At 33.4% G+C, this 13,175-nt stretch overlaps 1 protein-coding gene across 1 annotated transcript in view; it reads right to left on the reverse strand.

The window, feature by feature from the left end:
• The window catches only part of LOC132729860 (uncharacterized), a 157,914-nt gene that overhangs the window by 23,758 nt on the left and 120,981 nt on the right, over positions 1 to 13,175 (reverse strand). Inside the window, 13 exon segments of the mRNA XM_060715701.1 lie at positions 64 to 218; positions 4,023 to 4,257; positions 4,802 to 4,919; positions 5,962 to 6,253; positions 6,717 to 6,836; positions 7,548 to 7,736; positions 8,245 to 8,391; positions 9,521 to 9,578; positions 10,129 to 10,334; positions 10,555 to 10,716; positions 10,986 to 11,501; positions 11,785 to 11,973; positions 12,364 to 12,992. Coding sequence (XP_060571684.1) covers positions 64 to 218; positions 4,023 to 4,257; positions 4,802 to 4,919; positions 5,962 to 6,253; positions 6,717 to 6,836; positions 7,548 to 7,736; positions 8,245 to 8,391; positions 9,521 to 9,578; positions 10,129 to 10,334; positions 10,555 to 10,716; positions 10,986 to 11,501; positions 11,785 to 11,973; positions 12,364 to 12,992 — 3,016 coding nt within the window.

Raw genomic sequence — 13,175 nt, forward strand, 5'->3', positions numbered from 1 at the left:
CTATTTCATGAGCCAGTTTCGATTCTTTCAACAAAGAATTCTTACGCAGATTGTGCAACTTACCCTTAGAGCATGAATATTCAATGTTTGGCCAGTAGCAATTGTAACCCTAGAAACCAAGTATTGCCCAACTTCGTTTGTGTCATATTTTGAACCGTCAAATGTCTGGCAGTGACCATAGCCATACACCATTCCAGTGTACCAATCTGAGGTCGAATCTAAAATAATATACTAGTACTTTACAATAATGGTAAATATTAACATGATAGAAAAAGAAGAATACAAATGACACCACACATCCGTTTTTTGTGTTGTGAATACTTAAATGCTTCATTAAAAATACAATTATAAAGCTTCACACTAGCTAGAAATTTCATGTTTATAGATTTTATGAGATATGTGACATATTGGAATAACACAATAAGAGCCACCGCCGGGCAAGGGCAACGCTCGACTTTTTTACTTTTTCTAGAAGCAACAAAAAACAAGAGCGATCAGTAATCACATGTGTCGCCTCATGATGGCCAATTTCATGGTACTGATCATTCCTGTAAAGTTTGGATAAAATAACCAGTAGTTAATGAGGAGTAGTCCTGACAAGCTTTTGCGTATCTGGCAACACACAGAAAAAAAACACCTTTTAATCAAAGGGCCATAACTCGGCCAAAAATCATTCAACCAGAAAACCAGTGCAATATGCACAAGGACTTGAGCTACAGATCAAACCTGTAAAGTTTTATTGAAATTGCATTAGTGGTATAAGAGAAGTAGTCCGGACAAACTTTAAAAATAAAATTTATTAAAGGGCCATAACTCTGACAAAAATCATTTACCCGGAAAATGCTGACAATATGCACAACTAGACTTGGTACTGATCATTCCTGTAAAGTTTGGATAAAATTGCACCAGTAGTTTATGAGGAGTAGTCCGGACAAGCTTTTGTGTATCTGGCAACACACAGAAAAAAACACCTTTTTATCAAAGGGCCATAACTCGGCCAAAAATCATTCAACCGGAAAACCTGTGCAATATGCGCAAGGACTTGAGCTACAGATCAATCCTGTAAAGTTTCATTGAAATTGCATAAGTGGTATAAGAGAAGTAGTCCGGACAAACTTTAAAATTAAAAATTATTAAAGGGCCATAACTCTGACAAAAATCATTGAACCGGAAAATGCTGACAATATGCACAACTAGACTTGGTACTGATCATTCCTGTAAAGTTTGGATGAAATTGCACCAGTGGTTTATGAGGAGTAGTCCGGACAAGTTTTGTGACGGACGGACGGACAGACAGACGACGGAGAAGTGATCCCTATATGTCGCCACTACTCCGTAGAGGCGAAACAAAAACGGTTTAAACAAATCGTCAAAAAGAAAATTAAAGAAAATACAGGTTTTTCCTTTTTTTAAATTTTATTATGTCTGTCTAGTCACACTTGATGTTTTGTCCAAGTATCAATCCTTTCCATATATAAATATTAAAGTTAAGAAAATATAATTCTAATTCAAAATTCGATCAATTGACGGTCATTTAATTAAAGGTCAAGGTCATATCTAAATTATTCCTAATGTCTGTTTGGTCACACAAGTGTTCTTTCGTCCAGATATGAATCAAATCTGTTCAGTCCACATATGAATCAAACCTGTACATAAATAACAAAATTATGACAACTTCACAAATCAAAGCACAGAAGGCGCTGGATTTGTTTGGGTCACAGAATGTCAAAAAGGTGAAGGTTGTGAGATTATAAACCAATTTGATGTATAGTGTCACCAATGCTGTTTCCAGTGTTATAACTATAGTAGGACTCCAGTCCTCGCGCTTAAAAAGCCAGCCTATAAACCCCTCGACAACGGGGAGCTATAAGATAACAGCCTGAAGAATACCATATTATTCTAAATTAGAGTTTGTAACCCTTATTAATTTCGATATATTTTGTTCACGGTAAACCTGTTGTTTAACACTGAAGCAAATAATCATAAAGCTGAATACCAGCATGTATATCTATTAGAATAACACAATATTAGAAATCTTCAACCAATCGGGAACTATTTTTTCTTTACGAAAATTAATGCGCCTGTCATTTGACAATCTTTACGCAGTGATCTCCCCTGAATTTTTCGGCGTTAATGTACATATGAAGGGAAGTAACCGCTTCAAGGAGTTTGGACTACTTTCGGCATTTGCAAATAAGAACATCAGGCTCTGAAATTTCGCTACCATTATTTGTTTGGTCTGACGACCCAAACAAATAAAAATTCAATACTTTGACCTTGATGGTCAAGGTCATTTAAATGTCAAGGTCAGCTAAACCTTTAAGGAATTCCTTGTCCAAGTATGAACTAATCCATTGATTAATTACAAAGGTACAGCCAATTATAGAGATAATCAGTGAAAATAAATTAATATGACCTTCAAGGTCAAGGTCAGACCTTTTAGAAGATCTTGTTCAAAATGTTTTTTTTGTCAAAGTATGAAGATAATCCATTTAATTATTACCAAGTAACAGTCAATTACAGCAAAAATTAGTGAAAATTTAATAATCTAAAAATCAATCTTTAATGTCAAGGTCCAAAAAGATCCAAGGTCAATTTGAGTTTGATGTACTTTGAGGTCTAATCCTAAAGAATGTTTTGTTATCATATGAAAAGTCAATCCATTCAATAATAGCACAGTTATAGCCAGTTACAGCACAAAAAAAAATAATTAAAAAATGAAAATCTCATAAATTTTAAATTTAAGGTCGAGGTCAATTAATAAGTGAAGATCATAGTATGTCTGGTTAACTTGAAGGTCTATCCTAAAAGATTATCATGTTCAAGTTTGAAGAAAATCCATTAAAAAATAACAAGGCAGTCTGAAGGACAGATAAATCCCCTTCCACAGTGGACATGAATGTGTACTTCTTGACCTTTAACCAATCACGACCTTGATGTTGTGCCATGCATATCATATGCAAATTTGCTCATCTCAGAGGGCACAAAATTGCTGACATTGAACATTTGACTTCTTAAGTATGACCTACACCTTGAGGACAGCGACCTAAATATTGCGTACACACATCATGTCATTATGGTGACCATTTGTGCAGTCATTATAAAAACTTTTCATTAGTTTAAAAGTTAAGGAGCGGACAGGAAAATGTGGACTTTATCATTTGACCTTTAAGTGTGACATTGACCTTGGGGGTAGCAATCTGGATGTACCTTGCGGGTAGCAACCTATATATTGCGCTCTGCAGATTGTGTCATGGACTGGGGATTATTTGTGCCAAGCAAGTTTAAAATCTTTGAATTGTCAATAAGTTATAGAGCGCACATGAAAAATAGATGTTTAAATATTGGACCTTTGAGTGTGACCTTGAAGGTAGTGACTTTATTGTTGTGTGTTGTGCTCTGCACATTGTCTTATAATAGTGATCATTTCTGCCAAGTTATTTTAAAATCATTGTTATGGAGCGGACAATAAATGTAGACTTTTAAACACTTGACCTTTAAGTGTGACATTGACCTTTGGGTTAGCAACCCAATTACTGCGCTCTGCACATCGCCTCATAATTGTGATCAATTGTGCCAAGTTATTTAAAAAGAATGTCAGCGGTTTAAAAGTTATGAAGAAGATACAAAAGTGTTACGGACAGATGGACTGACAAACAGAGGTCATTCCTTAACAAAGTTATAGCCATTATAGCAGAAATCAGCAAAAACCAAGAAAAATTTAGACATATGACATTGAAAGTCAAGGTCATTTATGAATAAAGGTCAATGTTAGTCTGGTCTTCTTGAAGATCTTGTCCCAGGGGTTGCTGTGGCCAAGTATGAAGACAATACACCAAGAACTTATAAAGATATGATCAATGTCAAGTTTTCAAACAGCATCATCAACGCTGACATGACTGTAACAATACCTCTACTTCAAAAAATAAAATAAAAATAACAAGTTGAGTTAAAAACAGTTTGAAACCAATTTTTTTTAATTTGTTATGCTTTTATATGAATAAACATTTTAAGTAGCTTACTTTGTATATTAGTTCCAGCAAATTTACAGTCATCACCAAACCAACCAGGAATACAGGTTTCACAATTTGTATTTGTGTCAGCACCCTCTATACATGTACATGTTCCCGTGGCAGTGTCACATTTTCCCTTGCCAAAACATGGATTAGAACCCCCACCAGGACATTCATCCCAGCAGGCTGGACCATAATATCCATGGTGACAACTACACATACCTTGAACCACTGGCAATGTTGTCTATCGATAAATGAAAATCATTTTGATATGATTATAAAACATTGATTATTTGTACAAAAAATCTGGGAAGGAAAATATAACCTTTTTAACATATACAATAATGAATACATGTTGATAAATAAGAATAAAAAAATGCATTCAGTTATCTAACATTAGGCAATGGGAAATATCTATCTAGCACATTTTTAAGCAATCTTGAGCAGTTATAAATCAAATTTTAGTATCACCGTGAGCTGTCATCCTGTAATGAAATTTGAATTTTATATATGAAGGAAAGCTTTGTAACTAGTAAATTGTGTCTAATTATTTCACTTAAGCTGGGAAGTAATGATTTTTTCAAACAGTTTCCAAAAAGACTGAATACACACAATCAATCATATACAAATACATTGTAGTATCAACATTGATTCATAACAAGTGCAACATTTTCAAATTGGCATGTTAGACAACCTTTAATGTTTTCGTTTTGATCATTCATATTATTATGAAATACTTTGCGGTTTTATGTATTGAAGATATTATTGAATTGTTATTGAATACAAACCAGTTGTGGTGGACTGGAGCACAATACTGAGCCATCGATCTCTGCAGTCTTTTCTGTAGCCAATGACAATGTAACTACTGTCCAATAATACTGTGTGATTGTAGTCATGTTGGCAGGGCTGCAAACAATAAAATTGTATCATTTATACTATTTTAATAGTAATAAACAAACTGTAAATGATATAAATGGTTTTTAAATTCTTAATTAAACAAAGTGTTTATGTTTAAAAGACCCAGTATTGGGAGACGAGGTAGATTGCACTTTCTTTTTTGTCAATTAACAGGCTGTATCAAAGTGTGTTTGAAATAATTTAAATTTTGCTGTTTTGTCATTCTTTCAAATTTCCATAATTAAATATTTTAAAACAGTCAGTACCAAAATGTAAAGTCTTGAAAGATTTAAATATTTACTAGGATATATTTTATGCAATTAAAAGTTTTTTTTCAAATTTAAAGATAGTGCAAGAATTTACTTAGACACAAATATGATTGACATTACCTTGACTTTTATTACACGTTAACTCAAACTTTTACTAAGAGGAAGATACACAGAAATTGAGTGATGTGTGTGACAAACAACAATCAATATTCATGTGATAGAAATAGGATGCGAGGACAGAAAAATAATTATACTAATTTATTACATGCTTTTCGGTGGTTTATAGAAATATATCAGTGATATAAAACTGGTAATTTCACTGTTTGAAACAGTGAAATTACCACTTTGATAATTTCACTGTTTTGAATTTAAGCCCCTTACGTTGTTTCAGTGAAATACCAGGTCGTAAATGACGTCACGTTGTATTATTATTTGGCGCGCTTTTCATTCAGTATTAGGTTTAATTCTTTTTAAAACGTTTCTTTGCATATAATAAAAAGAAAATTTGTTTAGTTTAGTGTAAGATCGAAATATATTTCACCTTGTGAACACCAAAAGTTCATATTTCACTAGTGGCTTCGCCACTCGTGAAATATACCTTTTGGTGCTTACTCGGTGAAATATATTCCGATCTTACACTGAACTAAACAAATATCCTCTATATTTTCATCTAAAATGTATTGTTCTTTTACTAAATCAGATTTTATCTTAGTATTGCTTTTTAAACAGAAACATCCCCATGAAGAAATTGAGACAAAAAATCTGCACTTATTCACACTTACCCAATAGAGACAGCATACTCAACATCTCCAATGATAAACTTAGTGGGTGGGCTGTATGTAGCAGAGACTGTACCATTAATGTGTATGGCATTTTCACTGGTTGCAGTGATGTAAACATTATTTGGATTTGGATTGCTGTAACCGAACCATGCCTGGTAGGAATCTGCTCCCACTTGTTCCAGACACTTGAATATGGGATTAATTGGTGAGGAAATGTTAGTTCCATCATCAACATCAACAAAGTATCCTTGAAAGTCTTTGCAACTGATGTCACAGTCTGGGCCAACATAATCTGCAAAGAACACATTATGCAGTGTTGATTTAATGTACATGTATATCAAAAACAGATAAAATCATTGATAAATTTTAAATATTTGTCATGTATAGATAAGGCCTCTTTTCTGTTTCTATTTCTCAATTTATCAATGTAGGACTGAGTGGCAAGCATATACAGTAAGAAATATACACATTGTTATTTTTACTTTGTTTCGACTTAATTACTGCAATGTAACAAAATGTTTGAAAAGGGACAAAATTTCACTTAATTTTAAAATTCATTGTAATATTTTGAGGTGTCATTATCAATAGCCAAAATTATAAAATGTGGTCAAACAGCACACATGGCACTGAACTGCAGACTGTTCTGGCTCTATACTTGTGGCATTGTGTCCTAGGCCTGACAATGTGGCCTTTTCACTTCAGAGTTAAGAACAAACTACGAAAATAAAAAGAGAGAAATAATTAAATTATCATACTTGCTGCACATTCTGTACAGTGGGGCTTATTCCATCCAAGAAGACAGTCCACACAGCCGGTGTGCGGATTTATCCAATGACCGTTAGTATCATCATCATAACATTCACAAACATCACCTCCTATAAACAATACAAAACAATTGTAAACAGAATAATATTACAGTTTTAAAAGGACATATTTCTTAAGATGATAGAATCATTAACTTTTCCGCAAAGCTTGCTGGGAATTTGACGTATTACAAAAATGATAATAAACATAAAGTTGTGAAAAAACCTCAATACTCCTAAAGGATTCAAATTAGAATTAGTCTATTATGAAATCAATGTGCCAGTGTTTATAATGAAACACACTGCTTTGCATTGTTACATTATCATGAGCACATCATTTTAAAACTATTTTTCTTAATAAAAACTTATTTAGAAGTAACCTCTATCAATTTATTATAACAATTGCTAGAATTTAGACGCTAGAAACATTTTCCTTACATATTCATCATAACATACTTGATATATTTTTATTCTAACTACTTAAATGAAACAAACAAACAAACAAACAAATTCTAACTACTTGTAAAGTTAAATCAATTTCTTTAGCTATCAGTATGTCGTTCGAATGAAAGATAAAACTTGTCTATTGCTAAAAACTATTTTCTTCTTTCTTTTTTACTACAAAGCATACATACTTTCTTATTTTTTTAGTTTAAACTGAAAAAAAAATATTAACCTGTATTTACATTACCGGATTATTTAGTGCTAACATTTCGCATTTGCTTATCAAAACTGTTAATAAATACCAACAAATTTATCATGATATAATAGAGAGACTTATACCTAATACTGTAGCATAACCGTTGGCGCAGAAAGTGTCACATGTTGTGTTGTACCCAATGTAGTCATCACGGCACCTCTCACAATTTGTTCCAACAAAGTTGATGACACAGGAATCACACGCGAGGCCATTGAAACCATGGTAACATACACACTGTGGAGCAGGATATCCCGTCAATAGCAGACAATCACCTACAAATTACAATTATAACATATCATGTCCTTATTTTATTTCATGTTGTCGTCCTGTAAGACAAGCCTCTTCATAATATTCAATATTTAGTTCAAATTAAAACTTGTACATACTTAAAAATATTGCAAGGTTATTAAAAAACGAAATAACTTTTCAAGGCAGTTATCTGCAATTAGCAATAAAAAGCTGAAACAATTGAAAACAAGGACTTAAATTCACCAATGTCTTAACATTAGCTGTCTTACCAATTAATTTGTATACCATACTCGAATCTGAGTCCTAGACTACTTAGTAACCGTACCAGTGTTATAATTATGAACAGACATGTCCAGACCAAAGAAGGGCTTGAAGCTACGATCCACGACTTAAGAAGAAGATATCTAAAATTCATTTTCACCTCAGTTTGTGTGTGGTAACACATAATTTTAATGGGGGATACAGGATTAGTTTGTGATAATTTCGTTTGACATTTAACTTTAGCAGTAATATAATGCAAAATAAATTTACCGTTTCCATTGCAAGTATCATTAACAGCTCCTGGGCATACAAACTCGGAACAATCTGCTCCAGTAAAACCAGCGTCACATACGCAGATTGATGAGTTGGTAGCTGTATCTCTTATACATTGACCATATGTACTACAGTCAGGGTTACCTTGTAATAAATAAATAATAACCATTATATTGGATATGTTATCTTCATATTTATATCTTGAAAAACATGTAAATAACATTAGAATATTTTAATAGTTTACCTTTATGAATGTCACGAATTATCTAAAAGTGACATAATGCCCATCCAAGTGTAAATGGTGAGTGCACAGATAAAATCAAAGTAACTCGATGCTTTGCCACAATTGTATTACTATGCCCAACAAAAATCAATTATCCACGTGACCCATGGACTTCTCAAAATGTATCAGTAACATTCAATTTTTTAATAGGGTGGGCAGACTTTCTATAACTTAGATAGTTTTTTGTTTTACCCTTAGCATTTTTCATTATCAATTTTTGGTGAAAAACAATAGAACTGTCAATTTCTTGAAATATATTACTAATTTAACTTAATTTGACAGCGAAAAAACAATGAAGATTATGTCACTTTAATCTAACCTAAATCTCTATGTGTCTAATCATTTTAACAAGTAATTTAATTTAATGCTTTAATTAACAGTACATCCAATTAACAATACCCAGTACATGTAATATATCTTTTTTCCTCAATAGCATTTTTCATATAAATGCTCAATATTATGTCATGTGGAACTCCCTTATCTTGAATCTTATAATGATACGACAAATATTTTTATCAACAACAATTTGACCATGATTTGAAAGCTATACATGTATATTATTTATTATCCAACCTTCTAGTAATGCTGTAAAATGGTAGATAAAACAAAAGGGCTTTTTATGTAGAATTTTTATTTGGTGGGGTGTTACATCGCACAAACACAGTATAGGTCATATGACGACTTTTCAGCTTTATTGGTGGACCCCAGTAGAACCACCAATGTTTCATAAGCTAGTTGTATAGCTTTCTCAAATGAAAGAATTCCAAGTTTCTGTCGGCATTCAAACCCACAGCAGTGAGGGGCAAGGGAGTCAACAAGAAAAAACAACAGCATTTGTTTCTGTAAGCAACTGACAAACTTTTTAAAATGTTACAATAACACCACTTTGTACAAATATTTCAGTTACTCAAACTTTTCCATGGCAAGTTTTTGCCAAACAATGTGCAGGAATAAAAATGATTGTATGTGAATAAAATTTGTAAGACATACCTGGGCAGTCTAATTCCTCACAAAAGTCACCTTTGTAGCCTGGCTCACAATCACATGACTGGGAAAACAAGCAAATTATCTCACATTACAAAAACATAATTTTGTATGTATGTTAAATGCACTTACATTCTAATACAATGTACAGTGTAATTATTTCACATTTAGAAGTACATGTATTATGATGAGTAATTTTAAATACAGTTCAATACATTGTAAAAGAATAAACAGTAATGCTTAAGAATTGATACAAAAAAGATCACTACGTTTTAACTCCCTTTTTCAAAATAGATACAATGAGCTAAAGAACAGATGCTGAAAGTATTTATGTATCAACTCCATCACAAGTTGTTTAAAAATCAAGGTTTATATATTTTTCATTTCAATCAGCAAGTAACTTGCTTTGACTCTCATATCAAATCGATTGCTTTTTCTACATGTGTAAGAATATTAGTAGTAATTAGATATGTTAGTCTGAAATATATATTTTTTTCTTATGTTAATGTCCTTTTTTTAAAACAAAAGAAAAAATTATTTAATGATATTTTTTTATCATGTATGTATTTTTAAATATTTGCTACATGTACATGTCCCTGAGAAAATAAACTTACATTTGTGGCATTAACAGAGACACATGATCCTACATTGTTACACTCTACATTACAAGCAAAATCATCATAGCAAGGATCACAAACGCAGATACTGGAGAATTGTGGGTACTCGTTGCCATGGACACAATCATACTGACATTCTGAGCCCATTGAATCTGTGCAGTTAACACATTTTGGTGGCCAGTAATTTGCACCATCACATGTACCTATGATAAATAAAATAATATATAAATAGAGCACAGCTATGAAATGTGGCAAAAATATTTGCTTGCTATTGTTTATAATTTTCTCACATTCTTATTATTAATCTGCTTAAGTTTGCATCTATTAGTGGGATGAATCATTTTGTAACATACTATAAACTAGAATAAAAATGAATAATAAACAATTATGATAAAAGCATGAGTAGATCAACAATAGGCTTACCCTTTCCATTACAGTCCGGTGTTCCAGGGCAGTCCCAGGTATCACATCCAACACCTGTCCACCCTATGTTACAGGTACAAGTCTGGGAAGCAACAGTACAGATACCATTCCCAGAACAACTAGATCCATCACCAGGGCAACCTCGTACATCACATTCAGTACCTGATTTATATACATGTATATTACACTTTTCACATATTTCTAACAATCTCTGGAACTTCAATTTTATTAAATTAAAATTACAAAGCTCATAAGCATGTCAGTTAAACTGATCCTAAATATTCACTTAATGCACTGTTGTAATTCAAACCTTGGGAAATCATATAACTTATAAGTTCATTTAGAAAATTATGAAAATTACAATAAATATTTGTTAGGAATGGACTGTCTAACATTGATATTTTACAGCAAGTTTGTTAAGTAAAACATACCCCAATATCCACTGTCACAGTCACATGTATCATTTACACATGTGCCAAGACCGTTACAGATTTCGTCACAGGCAGCTCCCGTGTAACATGGATCACACAAGCATGTTTGATCTGACTGAGCAACACCATTTATACATGGGTATTGACACTCGTTACCCATATATCCCTGGTAGCATGAGCAGGTTGGTACCACCCCGGAAGTATCACAAGCACCATTTCCATTACAGTCAGGTGTACCAGGACAATCTGGCACATGGCACGAGGTGGCATTAATTGTCCAGCCAGGATCACACTTACAGCTACCCTGAATACATTGTCCATGACCACTGCATGATTCATCAATACCAGGACATCCCTTAGTTTCACACAGTGTGCCCCAGTAACCTGTTGGGTTGTAACCGGTACCGTCGTGGCATACACAGCTGTCAGTAGCACTGTCACATGTACCATAACCACTGCATGTTTCCAGACAGTTATCTGCTTGACTCTGGCAGTTGCTTGTACATACACAGATTCCTATATGACAAATAATTTAGTCAAGTCTACATCAATAAATCTTATTTCTAAAGTTTTTAACTTCATTTTGAATTAGTTTTAAAATTCCAGACAAAAGGCATCTGTTGACAAAATAAAAATAGTTTCTGTTTAGCTTATTATGAATAATAAGCATCTTATTTTTCAAAGTTCCCAATCAAAGTCTTTCTTTACAAGATTACAACGTCTTTTATTTAGATATTGATTTACAATTTAAATTGGTTACATTTTACTTAGTTAAAATTTGTCTTCATGTAAAACATACCACTGTCCATAGGCTGTTGAATGCCGTAACAAGGCTCGCTGCAGTCAGGGCCCATCCAGCCTTGGTCACACTGGGTACAAAACGGAACGGCCACAGTGTCATTACATATTCCATGTCCAGTACAATTGTTCAAACATTCTGCAGTCCAGCACCCGTCTCCTGTCCAGTATGTGTTACATGTACATGTACCTAAAGATGAAAAGTAAAAATTCAACCTCCATTACCCAAAAAAGTTGGTTTTGAGGGAAAAGGTAAAAGAATTACACCTAAACTGAACTTACTATTGCATATTCCGTTACTAAAATGAACTATTTTTATTATGGCAAAATAAGAATAGCCCCAAACAAACCTGATGTAGAAGAATCTTCAAAACAGAAGTTCTGTTTTTAATATCATCAAATGAGAAAAAAATAGTTTATTACTGTTTGTATCGGATAGAGCATATATTAAGAGTTCTTCATTATTAAGAATGTCCAAAAGAAGGCTTTTACCACAGAAGTATTTTCAACCTATTAAACTTGGATTTTATCATTTTGTTTTCAAAAAAGGGAAAGATAAGCAGTAAAATAATAAATTTACCTATAGTATTAGCCAAACCGGTGATACAGCTTCCATGACCGGAACAATCGGTACCATATAAACCAGGACATCCTGTCTTCTCACAATTGTCTCCTCTCCAGCCAGCAGTGCCACAGTCACAAGTGCCATTGTTACATGAACCGTGACTGGAGCATTCCGTATCACATTCAAAGCCTGTATAACAGGAATGGCATTCACAATACTGGCTTGACAAATCGTTCGGATCCGGTGTAATGATATCACCATGGTAGCAGAAACTTCCGCAATCAGAGCCAAAATACCCTACTGAGCAATTACACTTCGGTACAGCAATTTCTAAACATGTGCCAGCATTACTACAATCATTGTCACATTTAACCACATGACAGCCTATACCGGTCCATCCCGTAGAACAACTGCATACTCCGGTTGCTGGATTACATTGTCCATGTCCAGTACAGGATATATCATAACCGGGGCATTCTTTGGTCTGACAGAATTCGCCACGGTAACCATCAAATCCACAATCACATGTGCCATTAGTTGTGCAGTTGCCTTCGTTGTTACATAGAGAGTCACACTCGGCACCACTGTAGCAGGGGTCACAGATACACTCAAATGTGGTTGTATTCTCAACACCATGTACACACCTTTAACCAAAACATAGAAATCATTAAAAGTGCACAATTTCTATCTTTCTATTGTTTTATATCTTACTTATTAAACACCAATCATTGATTTTATAAATTTAAAAGTAAGATCACGGCACCTAAATTCGAAACTGGTTTGACAAAATACCAAAATAATTTGAAATCAAAAAGTAATGAAATGAT

The sequence above is a fragment of the Ruditapes philippinarum genome, unplaced genomic scaffold (genome assembly GCF_026571515.1).
Source record: "Ruditapes philippinarum isolate M1 unplaced genomic scaffold, ASM2657151v2 ctg417_1_1_1_1, whole genome shotgun sequence".
Lineage (NCBI taxonomy): Eukaryota > Metazoa > Mollusca > Bivalvia > Venerida > Veneridae > Ruditapes > Ruditapes philippinarum.